Source organism: Rhinolophus sinicus, chromosome 3 (genome assembly GCF_057876585.1).
Source record: "Rhinolophus sinicus isolate RSI-liver-muscle chromosome 3, RSI-T2T, whole genome shotgun sequence".
Taxonomy (NCBI): Eukaryota; Metazoa; Chordata; class Mammalia; order Chiroptera; family Rhinolophidae; genus Rhinolophus; species Rhinolophus sinicus.
In genome coordinates this window covers 73,448,162-73,466,996 of record NC_142503.1, presented here as the reverse complement: position 1 = coordinate 73,466,996, position 18,835 = coordinate 73,448,162, and the positions used below count along the sequence as shown (strand labels likewise).

Below are 18,835 nucleotides of genomic sequence, written 5' to 3'. Positions count from 1 at the left end.
GAAAAGTTAATAAATTGTAGAGGCTGGAATAACTTTTTTCAGATTGAAGAAAATTAACTTATTTTAAAAATTTTAAAGGAATACCCTGAACATGTTACGTAATGGTTTATATGCCACGTAGTTGTTTTTTGACTGATTTATTTTTTAAGTGGTATAAAAAGTGTAAACAAAACTACAGCATAGGAGAAAAGGAAGAACTGTTTTCATTTACCAATAAAAATTTTTGGCAATTTCATTGTTAACAATTATTATGACAAATTAGTCATGTACATAAATAAATATCATTTTTCTTCAAATTGATTAAATTTCTACTGTCTTTTCAAACAATGCCATCTGCATAAACCTGCATTGTAATAGTCTAATGTGTTTTTTTAATTTTTAATTCACATAGAATGAAAGTCCAGTTAACTATGTCCATCGGTTAAGTAAATCCTAGGGAGAATAATTAGTGTGTAAATAATAATGAAATTGTTAATAAATGAAAATATTTTATTATGTTTAACCTTTTTTGTGTGAACTTGCATAACTCATTGAACTTCTCTGCTTTCATTCTTCATCTTTACTTGAGTGGTACTCCAGTATTCCCAATTTCCTTGGAAATGTAGATTTGAAAGTCTTCAATTAATGTTTAAATCACCACACAAGTGAAAAAATCTCACAGATACATGGTTACAAAAAAAAAGGTAAGGATTGAAGGCCAAGGGCTGAGGACTGAAAACTATGGAATATTAATGACCAATTTCATCATAGCACTTAACTTGGATGTTTTCTGGTTAATCAATTGTTTATTGCACTTTTCTGCCTGCTGAATGCAAATCTGTAAGTGCAGAGACTTTGTCTATTATCCCAGGACAGCTCTCCATCCATGGCACATAATAGATATTCAAAAAAGTTGGTTAATTGTGTTTAATTAGGAGACAAAACAGAGGAGGAAAAAGGAGAAATAGGGACATAGGTGGAAGAGACACAAGAGGAAACAGAAATGAAGAGAAGAGGGGAAAGCCAAATATGTATTAAGCACCTTTCTAACGATGTCTGGGGCTCATTAATGTGTTTTTGCCTTTGCACTCATTAATTTGGTCCTGATAACAATCCTAGGAGGTTACTAACCACACTTTACAGATGAAGAAACTGAGATTTAGGGGGTAAAAATTCAACTAAAGGCAATTAAATCCAGGATGATTTACTCAAATTCCCAAATTTCCTCCACCCTTCTCTGCTGCTAAAAAGAGAGATTTTAAATAATACTGAGAGAAAGGGATCAGTGGGGTACAAAGAAAACCAAATTTCAATTTAAACTGACTGGATGAATAAAATAATGCTATGGCATAAACTGAAAACAAGATTTATTTTTTAAAGTTAATACGAGTACTAAAAGCTGTTAATTAAATTGTCCATAATTGCAAACTTAAAAGAAAAACTTTATTTTAGGAATGAATAATCAATCGTAACATACAATGGCATTAGGGATTATTTTTCTTTCATTCAATTTAAAATATAAAACTGGTATTAAAATAACGTAATTATAAGTGATATTTCTGCAGAAATTGTTTTGTGTAAAATTTTAAACCTAAACTTTAATAGTGTCGAAGAAGAAAAAGTGAGCTTCGAGTAATTAAACTAGTAAACACTAAAAATTTTCCTTAAAAAATTAGCTGGTCAACTCTACTGATGTCAGCAATACATAAGTCATAAGGCAATTATGTCATAATTTGTTTAAAAAACATTGTGGGATTTATTATGGCTAAAGGACAACAATACTACAAATACTGAGTAGATCCAAAACATATTTAACCATCACCTAAAAATTAATAGCATACATTTTTTAAAAGATTTATGCTTAATTAAAAATAATATCAAGACTAAAGAATAAAGACTAGTAGAGAAACACGCTCATACATTAAATCACTATCATTTCTGTGATAATCAAACGCTCTAATGTCAGCCACATGAAAGATAAAACTATTTTACTAACTGGCAGGTACCACTCTCCATGCTTTAAATGTGTAAATTTAACCATTCCTCACAATAACCCGAGAGTAAGTAAAAGTGTAATTCCCATTTTACACATTGGGAAATGAGGACAGGAAAAGTCCCATAACATGCCTAACATCACACAGTTATTAAATGGTAGAGCAGGGACACAAATCCAAGTATTCTGGCTCTGCAGCTGGAACGCTCTCTAGAATGATGATCCCACTGCAATCATTCATTAGTCATTATCCCTGGGACTACTCAAGACGTCGTCACTCTGTTAGAGTACCCTTGCCACAATTATTTAACAAGAGAGAAGTATGTGATCGACACTAACTTTAATATTTAAACCATTTTTTTAACTGAGCGGTACCAATTGTAATCTGCCAAATGGTATTTTGAAATTCTGTACTGATGTGTTCCCTCTATAAACATTTGCTGGGTGTATACCTTAGGGATTGCTAGGCACCTAAATTTTTTTGAAATGTTTTCATGTATAGACGCATTCAAGTCACAACGCAGCCAAGTTTCAATTAATTGTTAAATCAATTGCTTCTGCTCCATCTTTCCTACCAAACCCCATGGCAAGGTTTAAATCTATTGTCTTCGACCCACCCTTCCCTCAAAACCCCAGTATATCATTATTTATAGTAATCATTAAACACTTGTTGAACCCCAAATGACTGAGTGAACCTCAGTGATTAATCATTTTTATCTGCATTAATCAGAGTAGATATTTAATTCTTTCCTGACTTTACTTTCTCCTTTTATTATATATTTTTAGTACTATCCAACCCCTGGATACATAGTTTGTGCTAAGATATTAAGAAATTCATAATTCAAAGGACAAATTTTATATATATATATATATATTTATATATACACATATATGAAATGAAAATGAAAAGTACCTATTTCATTTGGTTTGTAATATATATATGTATACATACACATATATAAATAAATTACTTTTCATTTACAATTTACTTGATTTAACCTAAATATCCATTGCATAGGCATATGAATATGAACACAGATAATAGATAAAATATATATTGAAAAAAATTTGAAATTTTAAGGGAGTTTTTCCAGTGCTGAAGATACTGTGGCCTAATGCAAAATAACATCTCTAGCACCATCCATTAAGTAGCCTGTGACTTAATTAAGATATAATTGGCATATAACATTATGTGTCAGGTATACAACATGATTCAATATTTGTATATACTGTGAAATGACCACAATAAGTCTAGTTAACATCCATCACCACACAGTTACGCAAATTATTTTGTGATGAAAACTTTTCAGATCTACTCTCTTAGCAACTTTCAAATATATAATACAGTATTATTAACTATAGTCACCATGCTGTACCTCACATCCCCAGGACTTAATTTTATAACTAGAAGTTTATACCTTTGGACTATCTTTACCCATTTCACCCACACCCGGATCCCCGCCTCTGGCAACTCTGTATCTATGAATTCAGTTTTTTTAAGATTCCACATGTAAGTGACATTATACAGTATTTGTCTCTCTCTGTCTTGTTTATTTCACTTAGCATAATGCCCTCAAGGTCCATCCATGTTGTCGCAACCGGCAAGATTTCATTCTTTTTTATGGCTGAATAATATTCCATTGCATAGAAAATGATAGATTGTAGATAGATAGATAGATAGATAGATAGATAGATAGATAGATAGATATATAGATAGATGATAGAACAAACATGTACTATATATGTGTGTGTAGACAGATAGATAGATAGATAGATAGATAGATAGATAGATAGATAGATAGATAGACAGACAGACAGACAGACAGACAGACAGACAGACAGACAGATAGATAGATAGATAGATAGATAGATCTAACTATCTATCCACAATCTATCTATCATTTCCCATGCAATGGAATATATATATATGGTACATCTTTGTCCATTAATCCATTGATGGACACTTAGGTTGTTTCCATATTTTGGCTATTTTAAGTAATACAGCTATGAACAGGGGGTGATTATATCTCTTCAAAATAGTGATTTCATTTCCTTCATATATATATCCAGAAGTGGAATTGCTAGATTATAATGGTAGTTCTATTTTTAAGTATTTTTTTTTTTTTTTTTAAGAATCTCCATATTGTTTTCCATAGTGGCTGCTCCAATTTACACTCCCACCAACATGCACACGGGTTCCCTTTCCTCCGCATCCTTTCCAACACTTATTTCTTGTCTTTTTTATAATAGCCATTCTAAAGGTATGAGGTGATATCTCATTGTGGTTTTGATTTGTATTTCCGTGATGGTTAGTGATGTTAAGAAATCTTGACGTGAATCTTGACGTGAATCATTTGGAAAAGTCAACAAGCCTTCTGTATAACATAATCATAATCATCTTCTAACTCTGTTTTATAAATTAAAAACTTACATATCAAATAAACATAAGGCATAATAACACTTACCTGTAAATACACTTTTGGCATCAGATCCATTAAATTTAATATTAATGGTTCAGAAAGCCACTGAAAGTTTAGCATGATAAAATTCATGCCATATGAAAGGTGGAAACAAGAATCTGTTAATCTACAAAACTGAAATACTAATGTAATAATTAACATCTATAATTGATGGTGTCCTCAGGTTAAGAAACTTTTAAACTATTTTGAGAGTAAAATATAAACCTATATAACCTTCTAAAATATATCTTACACATAAACTCCATTTATACACATAGTAATATCAGGATTTTCAGCAATGCTGTCTTTATAATAGCAAAAGATTGGAAACTGCATAAATATATTACTCCTTTGCTCAGGATCTTCAATGGTTTCTAATTTCTCTAAGAGTTAGCATCAAAGTCCTTAAAAAAGTCTGCATGACTGTATGATCTAAATGCCTACTACCTCTGTGACCCCTTCTCCTGACTCTCTCTCACTCTGCTCCAGCCATACTGGCTTCCTTGTTCTTCCAACACAGGAAGCTGACTCCTGCCTCAGGGCCTTTCATCGGCTTTTCCCACTGCCTGAAATATTCTCACCCCAGAGTCACAGCATTTGCTCCCTTTGTTCTTTCAGATCTCTGCATAAATGCCACTTTAGCAGTGAAGGCTTCCTTGACCACCCTATATATAAAAACACCTCCCAGCATCCTTTTTCTCCCATCTAGTATTTTATTTTTCTCCAAAGAATTTTCTACCACCTGACATGTACTGTTTATTTGTTCACTACTATATTCCTAGAACCGAAAATGGTACCTGACATTGTATACTAGATAAATATCTGTTTATTGAATGAATAATAAAAGAAGGAACTGTATATGCATTATTATAAAATTATGCCTAAACTATATTAAGTAAAAAAGTAAGGCACAGAATAGTATTGTTGTATGCTCTACTATTTGTGTAAAAAGAGCAGGAGGCATATAAAATACATGTATGTATTTATGTACATTCAATGCTTCTGGAAGGTTACCTATGAGGTAGAAAACTGAGAAACTAAGGAAGGGACACTTACAGCCCTGTACATGTACATGTACTACCTTTTCAGGGAAATTAATTAAGGTCTTGCCTTTATAAATAAGAAATACATAAGATAATTCTGCAGAAAAATCTACAATTCATACTTATGAACTCAATGAGAATCCACTAATTAATTTACATGTGTACTAAGCTACATTAGAAAAAAGTGAAATAGAATATTATGTTTTAATGGTATTTCATAATATACAATATATGTTTATACACATTGCATTTCAATGTCATAGAAATCCTCTCTGGCAAGGTGGGTATAAATTCACTTCCTCCTTTTATAGAAAACTCAGAAAGGTTAAGGAATCTGACTATAGCTACATAGCAGAGACAAAGTTCAATTCCGATTCCCTGATTCTTAGTCTGGTGCTTTTCTCAATGTATTTATTGTGTAAGGCTTAGAATTAACATTTATGTTACATATTTAAAGACAGAAACATACTTGATGATGAAAACAAACTTCAATAATGATGCTAATATGATGTCTTAATTGATATCAGTCCATTTTAGTGTTTTACTATAATTGAAAATATGTTAGATACTGTAAAGTGGATTACTATTGAGTCAGAATGAGTGACCATATTAGGTCAACAAACCAGATATTTTGCTGGTTGAAAATGTAAAAAAAAACAGGGTTTAATTGATAGTGACATTCAACTAAGTGGAACTAACTAATAAAATATTCAGAGAAGACAAATATACGTTGTGTATTTTAATCTAGCAAAGGGCATAAAAATGTGAAATTTCAAAAATATCAAAGTACAGGCAACTATCTTATAGAATAGCTGAACATATTTGAAAAGTAGGAATTCATATGGTGCCATCAATTCTATATAAAGTTGACATTTAAGGGAGATTCCTTTGGCAAAATTATGATAATATATTTAGTTCAAAGCACATGCTATTATAAAATAAAATAACTATATTACTCTGGGGTGAAAAGAAAGTCCAATTCCTCAATTCAACAGATATTGACTGCAAACTTGTTTTATTCTTACAACTAGATAGGTAAAAACAAACATAAAGGAAAGCGATGTTTTATAAATAAATGAATAGGAAAGTCAGCCAATATTTGTTCAGGGATTAGAAAATTTCCATCATTATCCAAGGGCAGATAACAAAGATTTCACCCTCCTAATTTGCTCCAGAAGGCAGGAGCTAGAACTGAAGAATGAAATAATCCTTGGGTTTCTAGAGCATTTAAACAACTCAAAATGCCTTCAGAATTACCAGCACACTTAACCTGTCAATAACCCAATTAGAAGAAAGAATTTATCTTCTAATTCAGCATTTCCCAAAGTATGTCCCATTGTATAGTGGTCCCTTCAGGATGCTCTTTGGAAAGGAGTTAGGACAGTATTTCCAGAGACACTACATTCCATGCTAATTTCCCCTCTTGGGCATTTGATATTAAAAGTTTAGAAAATTTCTGCAATCAATACAACTATTTTGCTTTATCCCAACAGGTCCCAAATTCTGGAACTCACTTCTCTTTGGAACACTTCAAGACATGAAATTCTCTTGATTTTCTACTACCTCACTGGTCACTCCTCCATCTGTACTGATTGCTTCTCTTCTAGACCTGTACCTTGAAGTGACCCAGTGTTCCTTGTTTCTCTTTTCTTCTGTATCTATTCTCTCTTATTTGGTGACTCCCTACAGTCAAATGATTGAAAATACCACCTGATGCCTCCAACTTGTAAATTTCTATCTCCAGTCCAAATCATGATCCTGAACTCCAGGCCCAAATAACAAATTTCTACACTGACTTTCTTTTTTTGGAAAGACAAACTGAAGTCTCGTTCTTCCTCATCAAAGCTGCTCTATATGAAGTCCTTCCATGTACTCAAAACAAATGCCATTCCTCTAGTGCTCCTGCTAGAAACCTTAAAGGTATCCTTGACTCCTCTTTCATACCCCACATTTAATCAACAGGAAATCTCATGGGCTCAACCTTCAATATATATATCCAGATGCTAAAAAGTTCCTGCCACTTCCTGCACTATCATCCTGGCTCAAACTGTTATCTTCTATCACCGGCTTAATGCAATAATCTCATTTTTCTTTCTTCGTTCCCCTTCTCAACACAGTTGCCACAGTGACCCACTTAAATGTCAGAGAATGTCATTCCTCTGTTACAACGCCACAACCCAATGCCTCCCCATTTCATTCAGAGAAAAGCCATAATCCTTAATTATGGTCCGCAAGGCCCTGAGATCTGTTCTCCATTAGTTCTCTAATCTCATTCCCTATAATCTCACCAATCCCTTCCCCTCCTGACTGTACCTTTAACTCTTAGATGCTCCCATCTTACAGTCTTTGCAACGGAGGTACCCTGTGACTAGAATGCTCTTCCCCAGAAATTAAGTGGCTTACCAGGTCCCAGTTTCAAGTCTTCGCCCAAATGTCACATTTCAACAATGCTTATTCTGACTTACATTTAAAATTGTGTCCCAACCTCTGACCTGTTCGATCCCCAATGCTCTACCCTGCTCGATTACTACTTCCTGGCACTTATCATCTTCAAATATAACATATACTTAATTTTACTAACTGCCACTCACCACAGAATATAACCTCCAAGAGAGACATTTTATTAGTTTTATCCACTGATGTATCCCAAGCATCTAGAAATGTGCTTGACACATAACAAGTGCTCAATAAAATATTGTTTGCATAAATAAAACATTTATCCATAGACAATAGTGAATTATTGTGCAATATTTAATATTTGTCATTTTCTTCTTGGTATTTTGGCCAAAATTAGAGTAGGTGAAAAAAGACAACAATAAAAGGATGACTTTTCCCGACAGAAATAATTTTATTTTTTGCCACTGCAATTTTTTTTAGATTTCTGTAAATTAATAGATAAGCTTTAATTTTCGTTGAATGATAGAGCCAAAATAAACATCAATACTTCTAAGAACCTGACTATATAATCCTAACTCTAATTACACACCTGAATCACCTTGGAATTTTGTAAGAATACATAATCTATAGCCCATTTCAGTGGCATTCTTCCACAGAAGCATTCACCACTGAAGAATCAATGTTTTGATTAACACTACTGCTAATTAGGATCATATAAAATAGTTAATTGTCTCTTACTCTTACATAATATTTAAGCCAAATGTTCACCATTTTCCATAATTTCATAGTTTAATTTCCTGTTCTTTCAATTCTTCCAATATTCAACTAAATTTCCCTCATTGAAATTTACACCACTTATAAGAATGGAATGTATAAAGAAGAAACACCAATAGAAATGCTTATGTTAATTTCAGGCTTTTCTTAAAATATTATTCATAAAATAATGCTTAGTTGTGCAAAACGTTAACTGTTATAAGTGGGAGTATAATTAAGTTTTAAGAACTATGTATTATAAATATTTCTACTTGCTTTATAATATATTGTCAAATCTAATTAATTTGCATCAATTTGGGAAATGCTGGCTTGATTTTTAAAATGTTACTTTATTATTTTAAACTACATATATTACAGTATTCCTTTATAAATTCTTTAAATACTTTTTAAAGGCATTCCTTCAATGAATAGATAAGATATAATTACAATTAGCATTTCAACAATTCAAAATACATTGGATAAAATGAAATATGTGACATCACTTTGTAAAAATTTACATGGTGTTATCATCATTTAATAAATGTGTACAAGAGAAAGTTTGAAAATACCAGGAAGCAGTTTGTTTTCTTAAAGTGTATTTTATATTCTCTCTGAAATATTATTTATTAATTTGTTTAAAAAGCTTCTCTTAAATTATTATGAAAGATAAAAAAGTCCAAATGGTCATAAATTATTAATGAAATAAGTATTAATGAACTGGTATATTTCAAATTTCAAAGTCTAATTTTTAGTCGTAGTTATAAAATGGGGATATATCTAGTGACTTGACTAATTATCTTTTATTCTATCATAATAATACCAACAGAAGTCATCTGCACACAGAATTATGTAAAATAAGTTAGATTGCCAGTTTTAATCCGCCACTAAACCAAGCTATGAAGTAACCAATTCCACAGCCACATGGAGACAAGGAAGTATTATAAACCACATTCAAAGAACAAAAGACTGGCTAGCCAAAGTTTTCCAAAACCAAGTAAAATTTAAAAATTTAGAAGTCCCTCTGAAAGAATGCATATGCCAGGTAATTATGAAGAATCATCAAGCAAGAAAGGGAATCTAGTAGGGTCCTTGGTAGCAGATGGTAAGATCCTTTTTATCTGATAGTACACTAAATGGAGAGAAGATATATAATTCATAATTCATCATATAATAAGTAGATTAGTACAGCTCAATTAATAACAAAAATAGTAATAATCACAACATTTTAAATACCTCATATTAATTTCCACATTTATCACATTTTCCAATTCAGCTCTATTTTCCTATGGAGACATCTGAATTCGTTTAACAATCCAACTATACTATTTAGAACCATGTAAACTTAAAAATTACTAAAATATCAACTATAGCTTCATTACCTATAATAGTTCTTCTTATGGACTCCATCCAGCTACCCACAGAAAAAAACAAGTATATAGCCCGGGCTTTTTCAATCTTGACACTATTGACATTTTGGGTTAGATCATTTTTTGTCGTGACTGTGAGGGGAGGGGCTGCCCTGTGCATTGCAGGGTGTTCAGCAGCAACACCAGCCTCCACGCACTAGATAACAATAGCACTTACTAGCTGTAATAGCCAAAAGTCTCTGGAGACATTGGAAAATGTCTCCTAAGGTGGCAAAACTGCCCCTTGGTGAGAACCACCAACATAAGATGAAAGAAAGAAAGGAATGAAAGAATAAAGGGAGGGAAAGAAGGAGGGAGGGAAAGTATTTATACTAGTCATTCTTAATCACTTAATAAAACTATATAAAATAAAGTTGAATTTGTAGTTGGTGGATTTAAATGTGTTTATTGTAGTTTAAGGATCTGTATAAGAAAAAAAACTTTTTAAAACAAAATCAGTGTTTTCCATTGTGAAAACAATAAACACATCTCAGATAAATAAGATGCTATTATTCTTAAGAAAAAAAAATTAGTAAACAGCTTTCTCCTTATTTCTTACTTCTATCTTAAGAATAACACCCTACCTTCCTGCTGTCTCCCAGGAATAAAAACAATTGCAGTCTTTGTTTTCAGTTTTGAAGGCAAGAGAAGAGCTTTTTCCTCTGACTCTATAGGTGGTTCCTGAAATTGCTCTCCAGGTGACCTGAAGGTGACTGACAATTCTATTTTGCATTTACAAACAAGTTTAATAGGACCTGCATATTAACAAGAGTAATAATTTGTTATAGTAAACCAGAATCAACTTTTGTATTCACCAATTACCTATATATATACTACTAAGTTTCTTACTTGATGACTCTTTGGCTTACCATAGATGTAACTGATCGTGCATCTTCTTCATAATTTATTACTGGAGGTGGCTCTTTTCCATCATTTTCTTGCACTTTTTGCTCTAGCAATTCTTTCTGTGCTGTAAACTTTGCCTCAGTGCACCTCAGCTGCTGCACTGACTGTTTCAGCTCTTCAAGTGTCTGTTTTTGGCTTATCAGAAGCACAATACTAAAAAAAGAACACATTAAATATAAATTATTTTGACTTCTTTAACACAGACTTTAAAGAAACCTATATATGTGCTTCTGTTTTCTTTCATTTTCATCTCTATGAATCCTACAGAATCAGAGAATTATGAAACTAAACAGATTTCCAGTCATCATAGAGTTATTAAATGTTCACATTTAGAAAAAAATGGAAGAAAATGTTTGGAAGCAAAAACCAAATTCAAGATGATTTCAAATATACTATGATCTAAGGCATTCATTTTATTTTACAACTAAACCATGTACCTCACAGAGCACAGACACTTAAATCTAGAAACATAGGGCCTAAAAAGGATTAACATGACTGAAGCAGAATCTTAATTTACTTCATCTCTCAAATGGAATATAGCTAGAGTCAGATCTGTGCCTAGAGTAAAATAAATCAAATCAAAGTGACAGCCTGGGACCAAGCTGTGTGTATATTATGAAGGGTGTGTGTTTAGTTGGGGAAAGCTGTTCTGATAAGGACGGAGGGGTGAAATGTGATTAAGGGAATGAGCATAAGAAAACCACCAATATGGAGACAAGAGACTTCACCATTCCTCCTTAGAGAACTACACAGGCCATATGTTGCCTTATTGTGAATTTTTAATCACTTGGAGGCTGCCCCTAATGGGAGTTTCAAATTAATTCACCCACATTAAAAGCCACACAAAAAAACAAAAATACAAAAAAAACAGGCAGTGGTGGCAGGGAACACCACTGCAAACACTGTCGTACATAATGTATTGCTATCTTAGAGAACTGTGCCATGTATGACTGAAAATAAGTTATTAATATGTAAGAGACCACAGATTGTCAGGGAAACCTTCAAAGTTGGAGAATAAGGTCAGAATGTCACCTTCTTAAATTGGACTTAAAAGAACAGCATAAACTGAATAACTAATCCTAGGTAGAAAGAACCCATACTAAGGGAGATTTATTTATAAATATGATGCCGATTGATATTTTAAAACTCAATTCCAATCAAATTGAACAGGGGCAGCCTCTGTGGATGCTATAAAGAAAGCTGTAATCTCAATTATTTTACAGTGAGTTTCAGGTGGTTATCCTAACAAAGAGAACTAAGTGAAATTTTGGAAAAGTAGAACTAAGAGTAGGATTATTTGTAAGAAAGACCTCACAATGTTCAAAAGACAAATCATTCTAACCAGTGGAGTTAATGGCAGAAGTAATAGAAAGAGATCCTCGTATACCATACTGTCAGAGCTCACGAACACTTCTCAAGTAAAATCATCATAGTATAGTGGAGAGAGTATAATTATACTGAATTAGGAAAGATTAAACTTTATGAATTAATCCCTTTGTTGTTGTTTTTTCTTCAGTTTTATCATTGGAAAAATTGCTGGTAATAATACCTATTCAATGAAGGCTGCTCTGAGAAGTCAATAAGTTAATATTTAAAAAATGATTACCACAGTGCCTACCATGAAGTAAGAATTCAGTAAACGGCAATTATCATTTATATCTCCCTTCAAAATCTGTAACCTGTGATCTAAATCCACACCGATTTTCAGATAAATTCATGCTTATTTGCTTAGGTGATAACTCCCTTTATATAATAAATTGCTTATAGTTTTCTTTGTTTCTCAGTGAAACTCCTCAGGGAAAGCTGATTTTTAAAACCATTGCCTTTGTGAACATAAATTCATAAGGACCAAGTCATGGAAAATATTATATCCATCTGAACCTAAAACTTCCTGGGGGTTTCTTCTTTTCCCTTCCTGCTACCAAAAGAATAATAACAATGAAAATAGCATAAAGAACAATTCAAAATGTAAGATAGCAAAAAACACATTTTCATGTATATCTGCAAGACCAATCCAAAAAACAGGTGAATGATTTCACAAATGTGGACAAAAAGAGGAAAGTATACTTGAAAATAATAACATTTACAACCATTACTATCACCAGTAGTCTTGCAAACAAATTTCCTAAAGACTAATGAAAAAAAAATGTTTTAAAGGATGAAATATGACAGACTAAAAAGCTTCTGCACAGCAAAAGAAACCATACATAAAAAGGTAACCAAACAACTGGGAGAAGATATAAAACTGAAAGCAACAAATGAACAAATAAAACCAACAAACTCATAGACACAGACAACACTATGGTGATTACCAGAGGGTAAAGTGGGTGAACAGAGGACGAAGAAGGTAAAGGAGGTCAAATATATGATGATAGAAAAAAACTAGACTTGGGGTGGTGAGCATACAATGCAATACACAGATGATGTATTATAGAATTGTACACTTGAAACTTATGTAATTTTTAACCAATGTTGCCCCAATAAATTTAATTTTTAAAAAAGAATAAAATGGTAAATAAGTTACAATAATTGCAAAAATAAGTAAATATTAACTGAACACCTGAACAAAATTTTTAAAGATCTATTTATGTGGAAAAACCATCTCTTTTATTGTATCTTCAACTCTATGGGGGGCTGAATAATCATCCCCTAAAGATGACGACATCCTTATCTGCTGAACCTATGAATATATTACCCTACATGGCAAGGGGGGTTTTCAGAAACAATTAATTTAAGGATGTTTAGATGGAAAAGTATCCTGGGTTATCCAGATGATTCCTATTAATATAATCCTAAGTATCTGATAATAGGGAAGCAAGAGGGACAATGTCAGAAAAGGCAATGTGATAACAAAATAACAAAACAATAAAAACAATGTGAGGCGGGGCCAAGAGCTAAGGAATGAGGACAGCCGCTAAAAGCTGGAAAAGGCAAAGAAGCAGGTTCTCCCCAAGAGTCTCCAGAAGAAATCAGCCCTACCAACACTTTGGTTTTAGGCCCATAAGGCTCATTTCCAACTTCTGTTCTCCAGAAATGTAAGAGAATAAATTTGTGTAGTTCTAAGTTACTAAGTTTGTGGCAATTTGTTACAGCAACAAGAGGAAACTAATGCAAACCCTAATTGAGATCATACCCATTTTCAGTTCATTTTAAATGGTTGAACTCAAGGGTTGTTTTGGTTAAGCCGTAACAACTAAAACTACATTTAAGAGAAAACAATAAAAGAATCAGCAGCATTATTCAGCCAGGAAAAGAATCACTGTGAGTTAAATAAAGGATGTGAATATAAGTTAGTTTTAGCTTCATTAAGTACTAAACAAATAAGGAAAACAAATAAATTACTATAGAAAGTTGACATTTAAAAGGAAGATTTTTAATTCATATTACTTAGAGAAAGCGCTCTATTTTTAAACATAACTTCTCATGGTGTGTACAATCTCTATGCATTACAATTATTTCACCTTTATTTTAGCCTGGATATAAATGGGATCTTCCAAAATGACTAAAACCAGGGAGAAAAGGTATATTTTCAAAAATGGTGTTGGAACAATTGGACATCCATATGCAAAAATGAATCTAGACATAGACCTTACACCACCCACAAAACTTAACTCAAAATGGATCAAAGACCTAAATGTAAAACATAAAACAATAAAACGTCTAGAGGATAACATAGGAGAAAACCTAGACCTTGGGTACAGTGATGACTTTTTAGATACAACACCAATGGCACAATCCATGAAAGAAATAATGGATAAGTTAGGCTTCATGAAAATGAACCACTTCTGCTCTTTGAAAGACAGTGTCGAGGGAATGAGAAGAGAAGCCATAGAGTGATTGAAAAGATTTGCAAAAGACACATCTGATAAACTCCTGTTATCTAAAATATATAAAGATCTCTTAAATGTCAGCAACAAGAAAACAAACCACCTGATTAAAAATTGGGCCAAAGACTTTAACAGACGCCTAAGGAAAAAAGATAAACAGATTGCAAATGAGCACATGCAAAGATGCTCCACATCCTGTGTCATCAGTGAAATGCAAATTAAAGCAACTATGAAGATACCAAGGTACACTTAGGAAAATGGCTGAACTCCAGAACACTGACAACACCCAATGCTGGTGAGAATGTGGATCAACAGGAACTCTTATTCATCGCTGGTGGGAATGCAAAATGGTACAGCCGCTTTGGAAGACCGTTTAGCAGTTTCTTATAAAACTGAACACACTCTTACCATAAGATCCAGCAATCACACTCCTTGTTAAATTTTCAAAGTATTTGAATATGTGTCCACACAAAAGCCCACACACAGATGTGTATATCCACTTTATTCATACTGGCCAAAATTTGGAAGGTACCAAGATGTCCTCTAGTTGAAGAGATAAATACACTACCAGACAATGGAGTATTGTTCAGCACTCAAAAGAAATGATCTACCAAGCCATGAAAAGACATGGAGGAAACTTTGCATATTACTAAGCAAAATAAGCCGATATAAAAAGGCTACATAATGTATGATTCTAACTGCAGGACAGAAAAGCCAAAACTATGGAGACCGTAAAAACATCAGTGGTTGCCAGTAGTTAGGGACGGGGTAGGGATGAATAGTGGAGCACAGAGGATTTTCAGCAAAAAATACTCCGTATTATGCCAGAATGACAGATACATGTCATTACTCATTTGTCCAAACCCACAAAATAGACACCACCAAACGTGAAACCCAATGCAAACTATGAACATTAAATGGCAATGTGTTATTGTAGGTTTATCAATTGTAAGAAATATAACACTCTGGTGGAGGAAGTGACAATGGGGGAGGCTATGCATATGTAGGGGTGGGGTATATGGGAAATCTCTATACCTTCTCTCAATTTTGTGGTGAAACTTAAACCGCTCTAAAAAATAGAGTCTTAATTTAAAAACAAAAATGAGATGTCACTACACCCATATTAGAATGACTCAAATTTTTTAAATGCTGGCAAGTATGAGAACCTGATCACTCACACACTGTAGCAGTGTATCGTGGCATAATCACTCTTGAAAAACTACTCATGCAATTACCATAAAACCAGCAATTGTACTACTAGGTATTTATCCTGGAGAAATTAAAACTTTGGTTCATACAAAAACTTGTACATGAATGTTTGCAGCATCTTTATTTGTAACCACCCAAAACTGGAAACAAACCAGATGTCCTTCAAAGGGTTAATGATTAGACAAAGCATTGTATACCCATACTGTTATGGGTTAAATTGTGTCCTCCAAAAAAATATGTTTATATCCTAAACCCAAGAACCTTGGAATGTGACCTTATTTGGAAATAAGGTTGTTACAGATGTAATTAGTTGAGATGAGGTCATAGTGGAGTGGATGGGCCTTTACTCCATATGACTGGTGTCCTTGTAAGAAGAGAAAAACCTGGACATCAGGAAGAGACACAGGCAGAACACCATACAAAGATGGAGGCAGAGATTAGAGTGACACTTCTGTGAATTAAGGAATGCCTAGGATTGCCCACCGTCAGCAGAAACTAAGAGAGAGGCATGGAACAGTTTCTCACGCAGAGACATCAGAAGAAACCAGCCTACTGATGACACCTCACTTCAGACTTTTGGCCTCCAGAACTATGAGAGAATAAACTTTTGTTTTGTAAGCCACCCAGTTTGTGGTACTTTATTATGGCAGCACTAGGAAAGTAACACGCATACCACAGAATACTACTTAACAGTAAAAAGGAATAAAATTACCGGGATCAATCTCCAGAGAATTATGATGAATGTAAAAAGCCAATCTCAAAAGATTGCATACAATGTGATTCCATTTATACAACATTCTTGAAAAGACAAAATTTTAGACATGGAGAACAAATTAATGGTTGGCAGGGGTTAAGAAGGGGGTGGGAGATGGCAGTGTAGCTATAAAAGTTCATGAGGGATCCTTGCAGTGATGGAAATGTTCCACATCATGACTGTATCAATGTCAACATCTGGAATTATATTAAATGATAGTTTTGCAATATGCCACCACTGGGGATAAATGAATGCTGGGTACATGGGACCTCCCTGTATTAACTCACAACTACATGGCAATCTACAATTATCTCAAAACAAAAAACTTAATTAAAAATATACATCACTGTTGCTGCAATCATACTTCCTCTGGTGAGGTGACTTTTTAATCATCTCACATGCCTTGGGTTCCTAAATAATCTGTTTTAAGAATAGGACTTTTTTATTCTCCTCCAGACATTCTAAGTGACATTTTGCAAGTCTCTTAAAATTTCTGGGCCTCAGATTACACATAATTTGAAAGACAAGAAAGATGAATCAAATGATCTCTGAAGATTCTGCATGGCTGTAAGCATTATCATTTTATAATATATAAAGTATTTATAAGTACCAGGTGATAATGATACAAAATAATATAAAATTGAATAATCATTCCATTTTCAGAAGTCAAACCAAGCATTAAAACCAATAGTAATATTCAAGTTCTTTATGCCATTGAGTCATAAAGGATATATGCTTGGTATATTTTCCCATGAACTATTTTCTAATGCAGTAATCAAGTATCATAAATCAGGTGAAGATTGATATTATTTCCACTTGAATAAATATCCTTTAGAAGTAGTGAGTAAAGGTATGTATACTAGAGTAATGCTTTGTGTTGCATTAAAATTATACCATTTCTAGTGGTTGGCTTTATTCCTTTCATTCTTGTTTTTTTAGATAAAATTCTGCAACAACTACATTTCAACTGAGACCTGCATTATTTATATAAGCTAAAACTCTGCTCTTGTGCAAATGTCATGTTACATAAAAACAATTGTTTGAGTTCATTTTTCACTTCATATTATTCAATTTTGGGAATCAAAGCTATCAAATGATTTCACATATAATTTATTGTCACTGTTATTATCAGGTGTTTTAGAGACATTTATGTTAAATCCAAACTTAAAAGTTAGTCCCTTATCATATTTTGATAGAACCAATAATGCTATTTCTGTTAAACAAAAATTCAGTATAATTCCATTAATTTAGAAACAATTTAAGAATGTAAATATCTAATGTATAAGATAGTTTTAATATTTGTGAGGAAATATTGTTTTGTTTTAATTACTTTCAAGTAACACAGCATATGAAGCTAATTTGTTACAGAGTAAAAATAATTCTAAATCTACAAGGGTGCCAAAAAATGTATACACATTTTAAGAAAGGAAAAAACTGTTAAAATTACACTAATGGTAACCACTTTGATCACCTCTTGTAATTGCAGAAGACAAACATGACTTTTATTCATCTTTTGTTATCGGTATATATTATTACAATTTTGATACAGTTTTTCCTTTCTTAAAATGTGTATATATATTTTTTGACACGCTCTGTATTTTTGAAACTAAATAAAAGTGGTTTTTAATTATTTAAGTGCATGTAAATATACATATGTAGATATACACACATACACACACAAAAAGAAATGTTTAAGAAATATTAAGAAATTGAAATTTCCCCAAAATCCCTTTTAAGCTATTTGTTTAGCAAAATATTTGAACATAATTCAAAGACAAACTTCAACCCTACCAATGTCTAAATTAATGAGTTTCACAAGGACAATTCAGTTACATAAGTATACTTAACATTTTCAAGATTATGCCCTGAAGCTAACCATAAAAACTCTATGGTAACAAGGGCTAATAGAAGTTGGCTTAAACAGGAACCATACCCTAAACTGTTTGATATACTAATCCCTTCTAACTTGTTCTCCTAAGACCACTACTAAAATCATAAGATCAAGCAAATGCTATGATCAAATCAGACAGAAGATTTGGAATCAGGAACTCATGTATTTTCTGGCACTTATTATGTATGTGACTGGAGGTTATCTAAATCTCTAAGTCT

At 32.8% G+C, this 18,835-nt stretch overlaps 1 protein-coding gene across 4 annotated transcripts in view; it reads right to left on the bottom strand.

Annotated features, from left to right (window-relative positions):
- FER (FER tyrosine kinase) overlaps positions 1–18,835 on the bottom strand; it is a 374,252-nt gene that overhangs the window by 247,353 nt on the left and 108,064 nt on the right. For all 4 annotated transcript variants that reach the window (XM_019727984.3, XM_019727983.3, XM_019727985.3 and 1 more), the window contains one exon: positions 10,900–11,089. In XM_019727984.3, the coding sequence (XP_019583543.2) occupies positions 10,900–11,089 (190 nt within the window). The remainder of the gene's footprint in view (positions 1–10,899; positions 11,090–18,835) is intronic.